We start from the raw sequence: 18,643 nt of genomic DNA, 5'->3' as shown, positions 1-18,643 counted from the left end.
TCAGGAAGAGGGGTGCGGGGCCCTGACTCCCCCTTACTCCGTGACAAGGGGTCTCAAACATGCGGCCCGTGGGCCGCATGTGGCCCGCGAGGTAATTTTCTGCGGCCCACGAGCTCCTCTCGGCCCCCCCCCCGCCCTCCCCCAGCGTTTACCTAGAGTGGCTCCAGCCTGACGCACACCGGGGGCAGGGCAGGCTCCCTGCCTGCCTGCCCTGCCCCTGCGCCGCGCAGGGAAGCAGCCAGAACGTGGGGAAAGGGGGGCACATTGGTGTGTGTGTTGATGTTGCTTCAGGCACCGCCCCCAGCAGCTCCCATTGGCCGCGGTTCCCCATTCCTGGCCAATGGGAGATGCTGGGGGCGGTGCCTGAAGCAACAGCAATACACACATCCCGGAACAGCGCGGGGGTGGGGCGGGGCGGGGCAGGGCAGACAGGCAGGTGCGCGCCAGGCCAGAGCCCGCCCCCTGAACCCCTCCTGCAGCTGAACCCCCTGCCCTGAGCCCCTTGCCGCACCCTGCACCCCAACCCCCTGCCACACCCCTCCTGCACCCCAACCCACTGCCCTGCCCCCCTGCCGCACCCCTCACCCCTCCTGCAACCCACACCCCAACTCCCTGCCCTGAGACCCTGCCACACCCCACACCCCTCCTGCACCCCCTGGGGGCAGGGAGGGGGCGGAGTTGGGGTGGGGATTTCGGGGAAGGAGTTGGAATGGGGGCAGGGAAGGGGTGGGAAGAGACAGGGCAGGGGCGGGGCCTCATGGAAGATTGGAGTGGGGGCGGGGCCGAGGGCGGTGGGGGGGAGGTGTCAGTAATGCGGCCCTCGGGCCAATGTACTAGTCCTCATGTGGCCCTCGTGGTCATTTGAGTTTGAGACCCCTGGTCTAACTTCTGCTGTCACAGCCTTCAGGTGAGTTCCCCAGCTGCCCTGCCCCAGAGTGGGTGCATCCCAGCGCTGGGCATGACATCCCTGTGTGGCGTTATGTGTGGTTGTTCCCAGCTGCCCTGCCCCACAGCTGGCTGCATCTCAGGGATTCATCGACCCATCTCTCTCTCTCCCCGCAGCAATGGCAGCATCATCTGCTACGTCTGGCTGCAATTCGAGGAGCCAGCACCTGCTGCCAACCTCCTGCCCCCAGCCCGGGGGCCCTGCTGGACGTCGCTCAGGACCATGCCAGCCTGCTGCAGACCCTGCACATTGATCGCAGGTGTCCAGCTCTCTGGTGGGTGAGATGCCCGGGCGGGGTGGTGGGCTGGCATGGGGGGGGGAAATTGCCCAGATTCTGCCAGCTGGAGCTAGGGCATTATGGTGCTGTGGGGGGTTAATCACTGCACCAGAAAGGGGTTCGGTGGGGTGGGGGGGGAGCGGGGAGCACAGTGTTGGGGGTCCCAAAAAGGAGGGACATGGGGGAGGGGAGAGGGGTGCCTAGACTGCACCCAGAAGGGCATTGGGAAAGGGGGGGTGCTGAGATTGTGAGGTGGGGGGCCTATCTGGGATGGGGGGCTCTTTGGGGCTGGGGCTCTGATTTTCCCAGCCTGTGCATGGGGGGAGGCTGCATCAGGGATTGGGGGGGTTCCCCCAGCTGGACTTGCCCCCTTTCTTCTCCTCCGCTGCTGACCCCTGCACTGTGAAACCACTAGGTGACTGTCAGTGCCCCCGAAACGCAGGGACAGGGGGGTAATTCTACCCCACTGTCCTGGGGACCCTTCCACGGGGCTGAACAGTAGGGGCAGAGACTTCTGGGGGGTCTGAAGCTGCAGGACCCTGGGCAGAAGGGAGCCCCTTAGATACAGCTGTGCAGTGACCCCCGATTGGCTCCTTCTGCTTCTGATTGGGGCAACCCCCCCAAAAGCTGGCTGCATTTCAGCGCTGGGCCAGCCATCCCCATGCGGTGTTATGTGTGGCTGGTTCCCAGCTGCTCCACCCCAGAAATGACTGTATCTCTGTGCCAGGTGGCTCCATTCCCCCATCCCTCCTTGCACTGCCTCCACCACCTGCGGGTGGCCCCGGGCCACGTTCTCCACCCCAGGACTGTGGAGCTGCATTTGTGGGGGTGTACAACACCCTGAGCCCCAGCCTCTGGCACTTCCTTGTCCAGTGAGGGGGACAGGGGAGGCTCAGAGGACGCTGCTGGGGTGTGGGGGAGGCACCGCGGGAGGGCTCAGTGAGGGGCACCTTGGGGGGTGCACCGCAGGGGGAGGGGGGGCTCGTTAGGGCCTCCGGTGATGTGTGTGTGTTTCAATAAGCTATAAAAGCAAACTCTGAATGCCTGGAATTTCAAGACTTTCTCCCCAAGTGCCCCGGTGTGAACCCAGGTGTCCTGCTCCCTCCCTAAAATCCCCCTTCCGGTCTCCTTCGCTTCCTGTCCCGAGCTTCCACAGCTCTAACCCATCTGCACTGCCCCAGAGGTGGCTGCATCTCAGCGCCGGGCGAGGGGTCCCTATATAACCAGCCACCCCTCCCCAGAGGTGGCTGCATCTCAGTGCCAGGCGAGCCGTCCCCACAGCGTGTTGCTCGGTAGCTGATCTAAGCCCCCCTCTGTTTCCCCGGGCACCATGGGCAGCAGCCAGCCTCCAGCCCCCTGGCCATCATCCCCTCTGGGAATGTAGCCCTGGTGGCTTTTGTCTCGGACCAGGGCTACTGGTTCATTGGCTTCCAGGCTGAGTTCTGGCAGGAGCTCAAACCCCCATGTGAGGAATACTGGCTTCTAACGGGTTGGTGGGGTAGGGCCAGGTTGTCTTGTTAGGCGGTGCCCCTCTGCTGGGGCTTGGAGTCAGGACACCTGGGTTCTATCTCCAGCTCTGGGATGGGAGGGGAATCCTGGCTTCTGTCCCTGGCTCTGGCAGGGGAGTGGGGGTGTAGTGGGACTCAGGACTGCTGGGTTACAGCCTATAAGGCAATGGTGCCAATCATCTGCCAGGCCTTGCTCAGTGTCCTGGGAAGAGCGCAGAGCCATATTGACCCGTGTGTGGGCCGCTCTGTGCAGTGTCTGGGGCCTGTGTCCAGACTCCCTTGCTTGGGGGGGAGGGGGAGGAACTGTTCCCATCTGGGTGTTCCTCTCTCCCTCGGGGCTGCATGGTCTCCCCACACACACCTTCCCGGACCAGATCTGTCTTGGTCCATGTTGCTAAGACCAGTTCCTTGGCCGGGGGGGGGGGGGGGGGGGCTGCACCACCCTGGGGAGGGGAGGGCAGGGGTGTCTGTCCATCCTGCGCCAGCGTGGGCCTATCCCTCCGCGCCTGGGCTGCCACATCCCCAGGAGTGGGGCTTATCCCCTGTCTGCCCTGCTCCCTGGCTGTCGGGGGGGAGGGGTCCCGGGCTGGGGGCGGGGCCTGCCGGGGGGCGGGGCCGGGGGCTGCAGCTGGCGGGCCAGGCTCCTCCTGTCACAGCCCAGCCGGAAGGGAGCCGCAGCGAGCTTGGGGCGAGCGCCGAGCTTGGGGCGGGGAGGAAAAGAGCGCAGGCGAGCCCGGGGACACCCAGCGCGGGGAGCTCAGGTTCGGCTGCTCGGCTCCAAGCCCGGCGAGGCGAGCTTGCGGGCGGCCGAGGGAGCCCGCCGGGAGTCGCGGCCATGGCTCTTCCCGCGGGGCTCTGGGCAGCCTGGATCCAGCTGGTGCTGAGCGCCGGAGTCACCACCCAGGTGAGGGGGCTGGGGGCTCCCGGGTTACGGGGCTTGGTGGGCAGGGCGGATGTATGTGGGTGGGGCAGTATGGACGGGGGTGGGGGATGCTTGGTTGGGGGCGCACAGGCAGCGCCCTATGGAGGGTTTGCTGGAGGGGGCGTTGTTTCTGGGCAGCCATGGGAGGCCTGGAGGCAGGCGGGGGTCAGATGGAGGCGGGGGGAAGCGAAGAGGGGTGTAAATCACCCCACTTCCCTCACCTGGGGCAGGCCACGACGTAGGCTAAGGGCCCCCCACGCCCTTGTGTGTAGTTGGGGATGGGTTTAGCGGGAGCTCGCCAGATATGACTGTTTATATGAAGGGGGGGGGGGGGAATGAGGCACAGAGGGACTTACCAAGGTCACCCCATGAGTAAGAGAGAGAATCCAAGAGTCCTGGCTCCCAGCCCCCTGCTCTAACCCACCAGACCCCAGTCCCCTCCCTGAGCCAGTAGGGAACCCAGGAGTCCTGCCTCCCACCACCCCCTGCACTAACCCACCAGACCCTGCTCCGCTCCCTGAGCCAGGAGAGAACCCAGGAGTCCTGCCTCCCACCACCCCCTGCCCTAACCCACCAGACCCCTTCCGCTCCCAGAGCCAGGAGAGAACACAGGAGTCCTGGCCCCTACTCTCAGGGGCCTGGTGCCCCATGCTATGTGGTCAGGGGTAGCAGCAGCGGTAGGCGATGCCCTGGACCCCAGGCCTCAGTGCCCCCTTTCCCCAGGCGTTCCCCACGGCTCCATTCTGGGACCCTGTGCTCAGGCCCCGCAGCTCCACAGCATAGGATGGGCCTGGCCTGGAGCTGTCCTCTCACCCCCCATGAGAGTTTCCTGGGGAGGGTCACTGTGCCCCGTGCCAATGGGGCAGCCTTGTGTTTGGGGGAGAGGAGCCTACTTCCTTGGATGGCATGATCATCACTGAGCTGTGCCCCCCCCGGCCTGTGGGGCTCCAGCCCTGCACAGGGGAGCCCCCCTGGACATTAGCTGCTGCTGAGCTCCCTCAAGGAGCCCCCAGTCTCTGGTGATGCCCCTGGCTGACCCCAGGCAGGCCTGGTTAGCGCTCATGTCCCTGGTGCCACTGGCTGGCATGGCACATAGGGCAGCGCCACAATGGCCATGCTTGTTCTGCTGCTGGTGGTAAGTGGGCCTCGTGCCTGCTGGGCTATGGAGCCATGGGGGGATCTTCCCCCCCATCATCCTGGGCACACAGCTCTAGCCCATGCCAGCCGCTCTGGGTCAAGCTGGGCAGAAGGGGAGCAATGGGAGCAGTCGGGGCCTGAGAACCTAGATTTCTCCCCCCCCCCCCCCCACCCCCCCATCAGGCAGGGCAGCCCCAGGGGACAGACCGGGGGGGGGGGCAATGCCCCATAGCGCTGCAGGAGGGGAAGGATAGGGAACCCCCTGCTGGTGCAGGGTCCCTCTGCCCTGCTGTGCCCTGTCTCTGGGAGCTTTAACCCCCCCCCCCCAATGTTCAGTGCCCTGCTGCTCTTGAGTTGATGGTTGGGGCCTGGTCTTTGGAGGGGTTGGTTCTGGTGCCCAGCCCCCCCCCCTCAACCCCTAGACCCCCCTCCCCTCCCAGAGCTGGAATAGAACCCAGGAGTCCTGTCTCTTGGCTCTGGGCCCCTTGATACCAGAAAGCCAAACTGGATAGAGGTGAGGAGGGCTGGGTGGGGAGCCAGGACTCCTGGGTTCTTTCCTTGGCTCTGGGAGGGGAGTGGGGTCTAGGGGTTAGAGCAGGAGGGCTTGGGGCCAGGACTCGAGGACTCTTTCCCTGGCTCTGGGAGGGGAGTGGGGTCTAGGGGTTAGAGCAGGAGGGCTCGGGGACAGGACTCCAAGGTTCTATCCCAGCTCTGGTAAGGGAGTGGGGTAGAGTGCCATCACCTCTATTCCAGATGTGTGTGTGGGGAGGGGGTTCTTCTGTAGTGGGGGATGCTGCTCCTCCCATGGCTACCTTTGCTCCCCCCATGAATTTGGGGAGATCCCTCCGTCTGCCCTCGGTCCTATGTTCTTGCCAGTTCCCCCCCCCCCCCCCCGCTTGCCATCTGGTGCCTTAATGTACTGATGGATGTAGCATGGATAATTCATGGGCTGGAGGGGGAGACAAGGAGCGGGGATGGAGGGGGGTGAGGGAGGGACTGAAAGTAGGGGGAAGGGTGGATGGGGTGGGAAGGGGATGGGTAGGGGGCACAGCTTGTAATTTTCACCCTCGCAGCCTCCGTTCCTTCTGTTGTCCCCCTCCTGCCGCATTAGCTGCCCCATGCAGCATCTAACCCCCTTCTCACCTGCCCCAAGGCGCTGGGCTGGAGGGAGGCCGGAGTCAGCCCAGGCTAAATCGCTACAGCTGCTGAAAAGCCAGAGTGAGCGGCTTAGCCAGGGAGAGCCGGGGTAATCCGGGCTGAACCAGGGCCAGCCCCCTCTGGCATCCCCCACTGCACAGACACAGCCCCCTGCCCAGCCAGTGCCCCTCCCCCACAGAGACACAGCCCCTGCCCCCATGTCCCTGCCCAGCCAGTGCCCCTCCTCAGGACACAGCCACATGCCCCCCCCCACCTCAGTGCTCCTCCCCCAGTGCATCGACACAGACCCCTGCCCTGCCAGTTCCCCTCCTCCACAGAGACACAGTTCCCTGCCCCCCACTTCCCTCACCCATCTAAGTGCTCCCCATCTTCCATGCACCACACAGAGAGATGAGGGTCACCCTACTGGGGAGGAGAAGGGAAACACTCTGCACCCCTCCCCCTGAAACCTGATACTTACCCAAGTGGTGGCTAAGCAAGGAAGAGCCCTCCTGACACATATGGGGGGATCTGTGGAGGCCCCCGAAAATCCTAGGGTCTCTGACCTTCCCTGGGGCATCTGAGCTCGGGGCAAGGGTGAGGCCCCTGGGATTATGGCCCAGTGCCACAAAACAGGGCAGAGAATCCCGACCCGCAGCCCCAGCTAGCCCAGCCCTGCCCTCCACCACTCTGCCAGTGCCCCTCACTCCCGACCCACAGGCCCCGCTAGCCCAGCCCTGCTGGTGCGCAGCCCCGTGGCTACCCTGGCAGGGTCGAGAATGAGCCCTTTGTTGTTGTTTTGGTTGGGCCGGGTGAGGCTGTGAAAGGCGGTTTGTTAAAGGGCCAAGGCTGGCACTGTGCCGGGCGGGGGCAGGGATGGCACCTGGTTCCTCGGTCCCAGGGCTCCATGGGGGAGGGGGGATGACCCTCATGCCCTGCTAGGAACCGTCTTCCCTGGGAAAGATGGGGGGGTATTGGGGGAAAATGGGGGGCGGGGATCCCATTTCCTCAGCAGTGATGAGAGGTAATGGTGAGGTATGGGGGAATGAGAGGGGAAGGGGCTGGGATGGGGGGAGGGAGGGTAAGGGGAGGGAAGGCTGGGATGGGGGAGGGTGATCCTGAAGGGGGTTATGTGCAGGGGAGGGAGAGGATGATAGGGGGAGGGTTATTTAAAATTCCTTCTGGGAGACGGTCTCCATGGCGACCAGGAAGATCGGGCAACTCCGTGGGGAGCAATTACCGCAGCAACAACATCCCTGTGGTTGCTTGGGAGAGAGAGAGAGAGAGATGGATGGGGGGGGGCATGAATGTGTCACTGAGCCACCCCCAGGGGCCCCCCAGCTCTGACAGAGCCCCCAAACCTGACCCACAGCCCTCCAGCTGCTGACCTAGAGGGAGAAGCCTCTGTGTCCCATTCCCTGCCCCACTGAGCCAGCCAGTCCCTGCCCTGAACAGATCGCAGCTGGTGCCCCCTCGAGGGGAAAGGCCCCGAATCCTGCCCCCGTCCTCAGGGGACAATGTGGGGGGACAGCTGGGCCGGTGCAGTCGGGCTTGTCCCGCCTGCGTCCCCAGGCCCCGGGTTCAGCCTCTGTTCAGTGCACACCGAAGGGGAAGAGGGGCGGGATCACCTGGGAGCCCAATCCGGCTCCAGGATCAGGACCAGGGCTCCCCCACCTGGCCACAGGGAGCTGGCATCTCCTGCTCTCATCCCAGCAAGACAGGCAGGGATGGCATGTCTGGCGCGTGCAGTGCGGTTGAGTGCGGCAGGGGCAGGGCAGGCTGGGCACTCATCCCTCCCCCCATGGCATGGCGGGGGTGGGGCGGGCGAGGTGCTAACCCCTCCCCCCCATGGCAGGTGCTGGGGATGAGGCTGGATGGGCACTAACTCCTCCCCCTGTGGCAGGCGCTGGGTGTGGCAGGGGCACCTGTGTCCGAGCCCCAGGTGGCCGTGTTCTGTGGGAAGCTGACCATGCATCGAAACCTGCAGACGGGCGGGTGGGACCCCGACGCTGCCGGCGCCCGCAGCTGCTTCCGCAACCGCCAGGAGATCCTCGCCTACTGCCAGGAGGTACCTGCCCCACAGCTCCCCCTGCCCCACGGCTCCCCCACAACCCATGGTCTCCCCCTGCACCCTCCGCACTTGCACCCTGCCAGGAGATTCTCGCCTACTGCCAGAAGGTACCCACCCCCTCTCTCCCACCCTCCCTGCCACCCCCCTACCCCAAGCAGCCTCACACTGTCCCCCTCCCAACAGCTCCTTTTCCATGGTCTGTTCCCCCCCCCAGTGAGGGGTCTCCCCATGCTGCGTTCTTCACACAACAGTGCAAAGGGCTGAAATATATTTGGAGGTGGGGGACTGATCCGTCCCTGGGGGAGACCCAGGGGTGAGGAAAAAGGGGCAGAGACCCCTATTGAATCCCTGCTGCCCCATGGTTCCTCCCCTCGGCCCCTGCTGTCTGCCTCCATCTTTGGGGGGAGGGGCAGGATTTTATACCCCTATTGACCCCACCGGTGATAACTGCCTGCCCCCCGTCTGCCCCACAGGTGTACCCCGAGCTGCAGATCACCAATGCAGTGGAAGGCACCCAGCCAGTCACCATCAACAACTGGTGCAAGAAAGGACGTCCCCAGTGCAAGGGGCATCGGCACATCGTGGTGCCCTACAGGTGCCTGGGTGAGTGGGGTCATGTGCAGGACGCCTGGGTTCCATTCCTGACTCTGGGAGGGGACTGAGGTGGGTAGAGTGGGGGGCCAAGAGCCAGGACTGCTGGGTTCTGTCCCCAGCTCTGGGAGGGAAGGAGGGTCTGGGGTTGCAAACAGGGTGTGTGGGGCCCATGCTGACCCTGTGTGTGTGTCTCATCCCCTCTCACCCCTCCCCTCCCCGCACCAGTGGGTGAGTTTGTCAGTGAAGCTCTTCTTGTGCCTGACACCTGCAAGTTCCTGCACCAGGAGAAGATGGATTCATGCGAGAGCTATGTCTACTGGCACGGCGTGGCCAAGGAGGTGAGTGTGGGCAGGGGTGCCAGAAGACCCCCATGTCACTCCCAGGCTGCCAGTGCACGCCCCTTGTGGGCACCAGCGTGTACCACTACCTTCTGGGAGAGTTGGGGTGGGGCTTCTTGGGAGATACCACTCTCATGTGGGGTAGGCAGGGGTTCAGGACAGACAATTGGGGGGAGGGGGGCTTGAGAGATACCACTGCCATCTGGGGAAGGGGTTCTCGGGAGATAATATTCCCATCTGGGAGGGAATTCTTGGGAGATACCATTGCCATTTGGGAGCAGGGAGTTTTGGGGAGATATCGGGGGGGCAGTTTGTGGAAGATACCACTGCTATTAAGGGGGATATCATTGCCATCTGGGAAAGGTCTAGTGCAGGGGTTCTCAAACTGGGGGTCGGGACCCCTCAGGGGGTCACAAGGTTATTACATGGGGGGTCGTGAGCTGTCAGCCTCCACCCCAAATCCCGCTTTGCATCCAGCCTTTATAATGGTGTTAAATTAAAAACACCTTTTTATATATTTATAAGGTGGGTGGCTTGCTATGTGAAAGGGGTCACCAGTACAAAGGTTTGAGAACCACTGGTCTAGTGGGATACCATGGCCATAAGGGAGGGTAAGTCTGAGGACATACCATTGCCATAGGGGAGTGGGCAGTTTCAGGACATACCATTGTCGGGGGGAATTTTGGGAAAAATATTGTTGCTATTAGGGGGTGTTAGGAGATACCGCTGCCGTTGGGAGGGGGGGAGCTCTCAGGAGATACCATTGCTATTGAGGAGGAGTTACTGGGAGATACCACTGCCCTGGAGGTAGGCAGGAAGGTGCTTGTGGATATACCAATGCTGGATTGTGTAGGGGTGTCTAATGCTGCTCCCCCACCTCCCCCAGGCCTGCAGCAGTGAGGGACTGGAGCTGCACAGCTATGGGATGCTGCTGCCCTGTGGGGCTGACCGCTTCCGGGGCGTGGAGTACGTGTGCTGCCCCGCACTCCCCCTCCCTGTCCGGCTGGAGGAACCCACCCCGGTCCCCCACAACATGGCCCACCTGAAGGAAGAGCCCAAGCACAGGTGAGGGGACGTATAGGGCACTGTTATGGGGGAGCTTGCACCCTGCCTCCTTTGCTCGGGGCACTGCTGCAAGGGAAGCTCACAGCCCCCCCCTTCCCCTGCGGCTCGGGGCACTGCTGCGAGGGAAGCTCACAGCACCCCCATTCCATGCAGCTTAGAACACCGCTGTGAGGGAAGCTCACAGCCCACCCTGATTCTTGCCCCTCAACCCCACTGTAGTGAGAGGCTCCCAACAGGCTGGGCCCCCACGGAAGAGGAGACGCTGGAGGCAGATGGGGATGTGGAGGAGGATGTGGAGGAGGAGGAGGAAGAGAACGAAGGCCCCAGGGACAGTGCAGCCGACACTGACCCCTTCCCGGCCACCTGGGATGACTATTTCGTGGAGCCCGGTTACTACGATGACAGCGTCACCCAGACCACCATCACCACCACCACGCGGACCACCGAGGAGGAGGGCAAAGGTGAGACCCAGTCCCCGGGCAGGGGGCAGCTGCATGGGGCGGAGCGGTTGGCTGTCCACAATCCTCCAGGGCAGATGACTGCAGGGACAGAGCTGGAAGTTTCCCACAATCCCTTGGGGCTGGGCACTTCTGGGGAGGGGATGGGGGCTTCCCAGAATCCCCTAGAGTGGGGTGCTGCTGGCAGTTTCCCAGAATCCCCTGGGGCAGGCACTGCTGGGTGGCGGGGGAGGGCTGGCGGTTTCCCAGAATCCCCTGGGGCAGAGTGCTGCTGTGCTGACCCTTTCAGGCGGGGTGGGAGTTCCCAGGCGAAGGGGGATGGCACAGCCTGGCACGGAGCTGATGCACCTGCGGATTGGGGGGCGGGAGATGGGATGCTCAGCTGCCTGGGCTGTTTTCATCTCCTCCTCACATCACAATGCGGCTCCTGTTCTACGTGGCACAGTGCCTAGCTGTGCCAGGCTCAGGCAGCCGCTGGAGACCCTCCACCCCGCCTGGGCTCAGGAGAAACTGCAGCCCAATGCCCCAGTGCAGTGCTAGGGGGCGCTCAGCTGCAGGGTCGGGGGCTCAGCAGGGGGCGCCATGCTGCGGGGCAGGGGCTCAGCAGGGGGCGCCATGCTGCGGGAGTTGGGGCTCAGCGGGGTGCGCCATGCTGCGGGGAGTGGGGCGGGGAATCTGCAGGGTGCACCATGCTGTGGGGAGTGGGCTCAGCAGGGGACGCCGTGCTGTGTGGAGTAGGGTGGGGGCTCAGCAGGGGGTGCCGTGCTGCGGGGAGTGGGGTGGGGGCTCACAGGGGGCGCCATGCTGCACGGAGCCGGGTGGGGGTTCAGCAGGGGGCACTGTGCTGCTGAGAGGGGGCTTGGCGGGGTGCGCCGTGCTGCGGGGAACGGGGCGGGGGCTCGGCGGGGGACGCCGTGCTGTGGGGAGTGTGGCGGGGGACACCGTGCTGCGGGGGCAGCAGGGCTCGGTGGAGGGCGCTGAGCTGTGGGGCATGGCCTGATGGGGACTCATTAGGGGGTACTGAGCTGACAGCCCCTCTCCCCACAGCCAGCCCTACCCCGCACCCCACAGATGGTGTGGATATCTACTTCGAGATGCCAGGCGACGGGAGTGAACACGCCAACTTCCTGCGAGCCAAGATGGACCTGGAGGAGCGCAGGATGAAACAGATTAACAAGGTGCTTGGGGGAGGGACTCGACCCCCCACATCCACCACCCTGCCCTCCCCCCTTGGTTTTCCCCGGCACGGTAGCCCACACATGGGCTCCTCCCCCATGTCCTCCGTGTCTGTGGGGGTCTCTCCGTGGCCAGTTCCACATGGCCAGGGCTGCCCCCGACTCACCTGTCAGCAGGTCCTGTCAGGTTCTGACCCCCTTGCTGTCATGGGGGCATGTTACCATGTCTGTATGTGGCCCGTGTCGGTGGCCTGTGCGCTGGCGAGCATGGAGAACACGCCCCGTCCCCAGCAGGACTGTGGAGCTTGCAAGCCTGGGGGATGCAGGCTGACGGCAGGCAGGGTGCTGGATGTAGGGCCAGCCCCCCAATTCATCCCCGGTCCCCCCCCAGGTAATGAAGGAGTGGGCCGAGGCGGACAACCAGGCCAAGGAGCTACCCAAGGCTGACCGGCAGGCGCTGAACGAGGTGAGACCCATGTCTGTTGGGAGAGCAGGGTGGGGCTGCCCCCACAGGTTCATGACCCCGCCCCCTCCCTGGCCACTCCCTCCCGAAACCCAGGGCTGTCTCACAGCCTCCCTAGGGTGGCACCAAGTCTGCCTGAGGGGTCGGGGGACCCCACTCATTTGTCCCTGCCCCACTGGCGCCCCTCACTTCTCCCCTATGGGTTCCTGGCCCCGCCCCCACTGACTAGCCCCTCCTTCTCTGACCTCCCTGGCCTCACCCATTTGAGTTCTTGACCATGGCCCCACTGCCTCCCTGCTCCTCCCCCAGGGAGAATTTCCGGCCCCACCTCCAATAATCTTCCCCCTGGATTCTCAGCTCTGCCCCCTTGAGGGCTCCTCGCCTGGCCCCCGCTGACCCCCGGCCCCTCCCCACACAGCATTTCCAGTCTATCCTGCAGACACTGGAGGAGCAGGTGGCGGGCGAGCGGCAGCAGCTGGTGGAGACACACCTGGCCCGGGTGGTGGCCCTGCTCAATGACAATCGGCGTGTGGCACTGGAGAGCTACCTGAGTGCCGTGCAGAGCGACAGCCCGCAGGTGGGCCAGGCGGCCTGGATCCAGGGGCGGTGGGGGGGGAGGTCAGCCTAGAATGGGTTCTAGAACAGGGGTGCCAATTGGTTTGCCCTGGATTGGCTGCCCCAGTAAAGTGCTGCATAGGTTGGTGGGATGAGCCAGTCTAGAACAGGTTCTAGAAGGGGTTCTAGGGTAGGAGCACTGATTTGCCAGCTCTGACTCCTCCTCTCTCCTGTATTTGGCTGCCCCCATTAGAGCAAGTGCTCTGTGGATTAGTGGGAGTGGGTCAGTCTAGAACTGGTTCTCAAACAGGTTCTAAAGTTGAGATTTCTATTGCCTCTGCCTCTCCCCTGCGATTGGCTGCCCAGCCAGAGCAAGTGCTGAATGTATTGGCAGGGGTGGGCCAGTCTAGAATGTGTTCTAGAGTAGGGGTGCTGATTGGCCGGCTCTGACTCCACTTCTCCCCTGCGATTGGCTGCCCAGCCAGAGCGGGTGCTGCCGGCGCTGAGGCGATACATGCGGGCGGAGCAGAAGGACCAGCGGCATACGCTGCGGCACTACCAGCATGTCCGTGCCGTCGACCCCGAGAAGGCCGAGCAAATGAAGTTCCAGGTGGGGACCCCCCCCCCGTGCCCTCAACCATCCCCCACCCCCGGTGGTCAGGAGAGGGGAGCGCCTGTCCTAACAGCCCCCCCGTCTGTCTGTCTCCTCCTCCATCTGTCCCCAGGTGTACACCCACCTGCACGTCATTGAGGAGCGCATGAACCAGAGCCTGGCCCTGCTCTACAAGAACCCTCAGCTCTCTGTGGGGTTGCGGGACCAGATACGTACGTATCCCAATGGCCCCTTCCTTGACAGGCCTTCACCCGGCTCTCCGCGGGGCTGTGGGACCAGATATGTATGTACCCCGACGGCCCCCTCCCCCAGCTCTCCTCGGGGCTGTGGGATCAGATATGTGTATACCCCGACGGCCCCCTTCCCTGGCTCTCCGCGGGGCTGTGGGATCAGAGATGTATGTACCCTGACGGCCCCCTCCCCCGGCTCTCCATGGGGCTGCGGGACCTGATATGTACGTACCCCAATGGTCCCTCCCCCGACAGCCTCCTCCCCCTGCTCGCTGCAGGACCAGATATATATGTGCCCCAATGGCCCCTCCCCCGATGGACCCCTCCCCCAGCTCTCCACAGGGCTGCGGGACCAAATACATATGTACCCCGTCAGGCCCTCACCTGACAGCCCCCTCGCCTGGCTCTCTGTGGGACCAGATACAGCCGTACCCCGATAGCCCCCCAATGGCCCTTCCCCCAACAGGCCCCCCAACTCTCTGCAGGGCTGCGGGACCAGATACATACATACCCCAGCAGCCCCCTGATGGCCCAGGGCCCCTGACATCCCTCCCCCCTGACAGTCCCCCTGGCTCTCCGTGGGACTGAGGAACAAGATACATACAAACCCCGATGGCCTGGCCCCCCAACATCTCTTCTCCTGATGCCCCCCCCAATGTACCCAGCTTCCCAAAGGCCTCTGCCCCCGATGGCCACCTGACACCCCTCCCACCAGTGTCCCAGCCCCTGATGGCCAGTGTCCCCGATGGCCCGGCCCCACCGATGCCCCCTTCCCCTTACATTGCCTTCCCCCAACGACCCCCCTCAACATCCCCATCACCTACCCCTGGCTCTTGGAGGGGCGGTGGGACCTGTGTGTACCCCCTGCCAACTCCGCCCCCAATACTCCCTCCCCACCCCTCCCCCGTGACACCCACCCCACAAACTAGGTGCGTGTGCTGCCCTTGCCTGGCTCTCAGAGGGGCTGTGGGAGCTGGCTTATATGTACCCCACACCCAGGGGCAGCGAATTGTATGGGCCTGTGGTGCCCTTGTTCCACCAATATGAGAGCACAGGGGCCCGGCTCCACCAAAGTTCGGCGCCGGGTCTCTCCCCCGGCCCCACTTGCCGTCCCTGGGCAATTTAAAAGGGCTTGGGGCTAAGCCCGCTCCATTTCCAGAAGCAGCTGGCACATCTCTGTGGCCCCAGGGGGATGGGGGGGGTTCTGTGTGCTGCCCCCACCCCGAGCGCCGACTCTGCCAAAATGGCCAATGGGAGCTGTGGGGGGTGGTGCTTGCGGGCAGCGGCACGTGGAGACCCCTCTGGCCCCCCACCTAGGAGCTGCTGCCAGAGGGCGTACAGGTCACTTTCAGGAGCCGCCCGAGGTAAGCGCTGTACCCCTCACCCTCTCCCGCACCCCTGCCCCAGCCCAGACCCCGCCCCCAAACTCTCCCAGAGCCCACACCCCCGCCTGCACCCCAACCCCCAGCCCAGACCCTGCACCCAAACTTCCTCCCAGAGCCTGCACCCCCTCCTGCACCCCAACTGCCTGCCCCAACCCAGAGCCCGCACCACCCAAACTTCCTCCCAGAGCCTGACCCCTCTACATCCAAACTTCCTCCTAGAGCTTTAGGCAGGGGTGCGTGTGTGGTGGGGGCGGGACTTGGACCCATTCTGGGCACCACCAAAAATTATATAAACCTGCCGCCTCTGCCCACACCCATCTGGGATGCCTCCTACCCCTCACCCTTCCCTGCCCCCCTCATGCTCAGCTCTGGGAGGGGAGTGGGGTCTATTGGGTTAGAGCAGGGAGGCTGGGAGCCAGGACTCCTTGGTTCTATCCCTGGCTCTGGGAGGGGAGTAGGGTGTGACAGGTTCAGTCACAGAGACCCTTTTGGGACTCTTACCTGATGTACTTAAACTACTTCTGAGCCCGTTTTCCCTGCTAGTTTGGGACTCCAGAACCCTGCCATGTTGAGCCAGACATGCTAGTCTGCTGCAACACAGACCCAGGTCTGGTCCATGCCCCCAAAGCTGCAGACTTTAACCAAAAACTGCTCAAGTCACCTATCTTCAGCACCCAGACACCTAGTTCCCAATGGGCTCCAAACTCCAAATAAATCTGTTTTACTCTGTATAAAGCTTATACAGGGTAAACTCATAAATTGTCTGTCCTCTATAACACTGATAGAGAGAGATGCACAGCTGTTTGCCCCCCCCCCCATATCAATCACTTACTCTGGGTTAATTAATAAACAAAAGTGATTTTATTAAGTATAAAAAGTAGGATTTAAGTGGTTTCAAGTAATAACAGACAGAACAAAATAAGTTACCAAGCAAAACAAAACAAAACACGCAGGTCTAAGCCTAATACATTTAAGAAACTGAATACAGGTAAATCTCACCCTCAGAGATGTTCCAATAAGCTTTTTTTTATAGACTAGACTCCTTTCTAGTCTGGGGCCAATCCTTTCCCCGGTACACTTCTTGTTAGTTCCAGCTCAGGTGGTATCTAGGGGATTTCTCATGACTGCAGCCCCCTTTGTTCTGTTCCACCCCCTTATATATCTTTGGCACAAGGCGGGAATCCTTTGTCTCTCTCTGGGTTCCCCCCCTCCTTCTAAATGGAAAAGCACCAGGTTTAAGATGGATTCCAGTAGCATGTGACATGTTCACATGTCCTGTGAGTCTTCATTAATCACTGGCTGTCACACAGGTAGGCTTACAAGTAAACAGAGCCATTTACAACCAATTGTCCTAGTCAATGGGAGCCATCAAGATTCCAAGCCACCATTAATGGCCCACACTTTGCATAGTTACAATAGGACTTCAGAGTAATACTTCATATTTCTAGCTTTAGATACAAAAATGATGCATACATAGAAATAGGATGATCACACTCAGTAGATTATAAGCTTTGTAATTATACCTTACAAGAGACCTTTTATATGAAGCATATTCCAATTACATTATGTTCACACTTGTTAGCATATTTCCATAAAACATATAGAGTGCAATGTCACATGGGGTTTAGTGGTTAGAGCGGGGGGGCTGGGAGCCAGGATTCCTGGATTTTATCCCCAGCTCTGGGAGGGGCGTGGGGTCTAGTGGTTAGAGCAGGGGGCCAGGTTCCCAAGAGGTGGTGGGGATGCTTCTTGCTGGGGAAGGTCTCTCCCTGCTGTGACCCGTGTCCCCTGGTCTCTTCAGAGGAGCTGCTGCGGGCGGAGCGGGCAGGGACCAGCAGCCTGCTCACCACATCCATCTCTGAGACACGCACCACCGAGGAGTTCCTGCCGCTGGACAGCAGTGAGGACCTGAGCCCCGAGGACCATCCTGACCACCTGGGGGCTGGGGACTTCTTCCAGGGGGAAGGTGAGGGGGTGGGGCCAGAACCTGGGGGGATGGATCCTATGGGGATGGGGGCAGGGCCAGAACCTGCAAGTGCGGAGCCAGAGCCTGTGGGGGTGGATCTCATAAGGGTGGGGCCAGAGCATGTGGGGCAGGAACTGATGGGGAGTCCACAACCTGCTGGGACAGGACTAGAACCTACAGGGCTGGGACTGTAGAGAAGGTGAAAGGGACAGGGCCAGAACCTTTGAGGGTGGGGCCATGACTCATGGCATGAGGCCAGAACCCAAAGCATCAGGCCAAGGGCAGGGAAGGGACTAAAACTGGTGGGAGAAGTGCTGTGGGGCAGGGAGGGGGATTTGAAGGGGATACCCCCCATGTGCCTGTGCCTACCCCAGGCTGGGGGGGGGGGGGAGGAACAGGGCAGTTTGTTTTCCATGGGGGGAGTCAGCATGGGCCCCCCTGTCCCCACCTCAACACGTCTGTTGTCTCTGCTCTGTGTCTCTTCCTGTCGCTCCCCCACCCCACGGGCCGTCTTCTTCCGCCACTCCCGTGGGGACCCCTCCTTGGCAGACTCCCAGCCAGCCGCGAAGAAAGGTGAGTGCCTGGGGGTGGCCGACTGCACCCCGTCCCCTCGCAGGGATCAGCCTGCTTGACCTTTACTCGCCAGGACTACTTCTCCCACTGCCTACGTGACTCTTTTCTTCCCCACAGCCTCGGGGATGGCGGCGGAGTATGACTACCTCACCAGCGAGAAGATCCCGTTGGGCGAGGATGAGCAGAGGGTGAGCAGGTCTGGGGACTCTGGGGCCACCCCACATTAGTGAGTAGGGGTGGGAGGGGAACAGCCGCTCTGGGGTGCACAAGACCTTCCCCTGGATGGAATGAGGGCACAGCTTGACATGACCCCCCTCAGCTGGGGATGTGGGTGCAATGCATGATGGGAGAGCAGCTTGATGTGACTTCCCATGAACGGAATGAGGGCACAGTGCATTATGGAAGACATGATCTCCTCCAAGACTATGATGACAGTGTGTAAGGGGAATGCGACTAAGCACCATTTACCCACAATACTTTGCACCCTATTGCCATAGAGGGATAGGTGTCCCCTCTCAGCTCTAATGTGTGTCGTCCCCCCCCCGCTCCCAGGTAAACATCTCCGTTGGGGACATCAAAGAAGTGGTGTACAAGTCCCCGGAGATCCAGCGCGACGAGCTGGTAAGCAATTGCGACATCCGCAACGGCAGCACTGCCTCCCCCCACCCACCATCTACACCCCGCATCCGTGTAGCCCTGCAGTGCTGCCTCCCCCCACCCCCGCCATGTACACCCCGCATCTGTGTTCCCCTGCAGTGCTGCCTCCAGCCTCCCCACTTTGCCATGTGCGCCTTTGTACCCCACAATTGTGTCCCCCTGCAGTGCTGCCTCTCCACCGCCGTGTGCACCCCACAACTGTGTCCCGCTGCAGTGCTGCTTCCCCTCTGCTGTGTGCCCAGCAACTGTGTCCCCCTGCAGTGCTTCCACCCTCCAGCCCCGCTCCACCGTGTGCGTTTTGAAACTGTATCCCCCTGTATAGGGTTACCATATTTAAAAAATAAAAAGAGGACACTCCATGGGGCCCTGGCCCCGCCCCTTTCCCACCCCCAGCCCTGCCCCAACTCCGCCCCTTCCCCACCCCTTCCCCAAAGTCCCCGCCCTAACTCCGCCCCCTCCCGTGAGCGCCCCGCATTCCTCCTCCTCCCTCCCAGCCACGGGGAAAGGGCTGCCCGAGCGCTACCGGCTTCACAGTTTGCCGGGCAGCCCCCAGACCCTGCACCCCCGGCCGGC

The 18,643-nt window shown here is 62.4% G+C and overlaps 1 protein-coding gene across 2 annotated transcripts in view; it reads left to right on the top strand.

The window, feature by feature from the left end:
• Positions 1-3,433: 3,433 nt before the first annotated feature.
• APLP1 (amyloid beta precursor like protein 1) overlaps positions 3,434-18,643 on the top strand; it is a 17,443-nt gene continuing 2,233 nt past the window's right edge. The window contains exons 1-15 of one of the 2 annotated variants that reach the window (XM_026658545.2): positions 3,434-3,635; positions 7,831-7,995; positions 8,472-8,601; positions 8,818-8,930; positions 9,817-9,995; positions 10,215-10,456; positions 11,501-11,631; positions 12,020-12,094; positions 12,510-12,668; positions 13,128-13,256; positions 13,372-13,471; positions 16,676-16,840; positions 17,390-17,413; positions 17,531-17,601; positions 17,966-18,034. In XM_026658545.2, the coding sequence (XP_026514330.1) occupies positions 3,567-3,635; positions 7,831-7,995; positions 8,472-8,601; positions 8,818-8,930; positions 9,817-9,995; positions 10,215-10,456; positions 11,501-11,631; positions 12,020-12,094; positions 12,510-12,668; positions 13,128-13,256; positions 13,372-13,471; positions 16,676-16,840; positions 17,390-17,413; positions 17,531-17,601; positions 17,966-18,034 (1,821 nt within the window). In that variant the 5' untranslated portion in view covers positions 3,434-3,566. The remainder of the gene's footprint in view (positions 3,636-7,830; positions 7,996-8,471; positions 8,602-8,817; positions 8,931-9,816; positions 9,996-10,214; positions 10,457-11,500; positions 11,632-12,019; positions 12,095-12,509; positions 12,669-13,127; positions 13,257-13,371; positions 13,472-16,675; positions 16,841-17,389; positions 17,414-17,530; positions 17,602-17,965; positions 18,035-18,643) is intronic. The other variant, XM_029913123.1, reaches the window with a different exon arrangement.

This window comes from Terrapene carolina, unplaced genomic scaffold (assembly GCF_002925995.2).
Source record: "Terrapene carolina triunguis isolate 2854851 unplaced genomic scaffold, T_m_triunguis-2.0 Scaffold461, whole genome shotgun sequence".
Lineage (NCBI taxonomy): Eukaryota > Metazoa > Chordata > Testudines > Emydidae > Terrapene > Terrapene triunguis.
The sequence above is the reverse complement of the archived record's forward strand: the minus strand, read 5'-3'. Positions and strand labels throughout refer to the sequence as shown.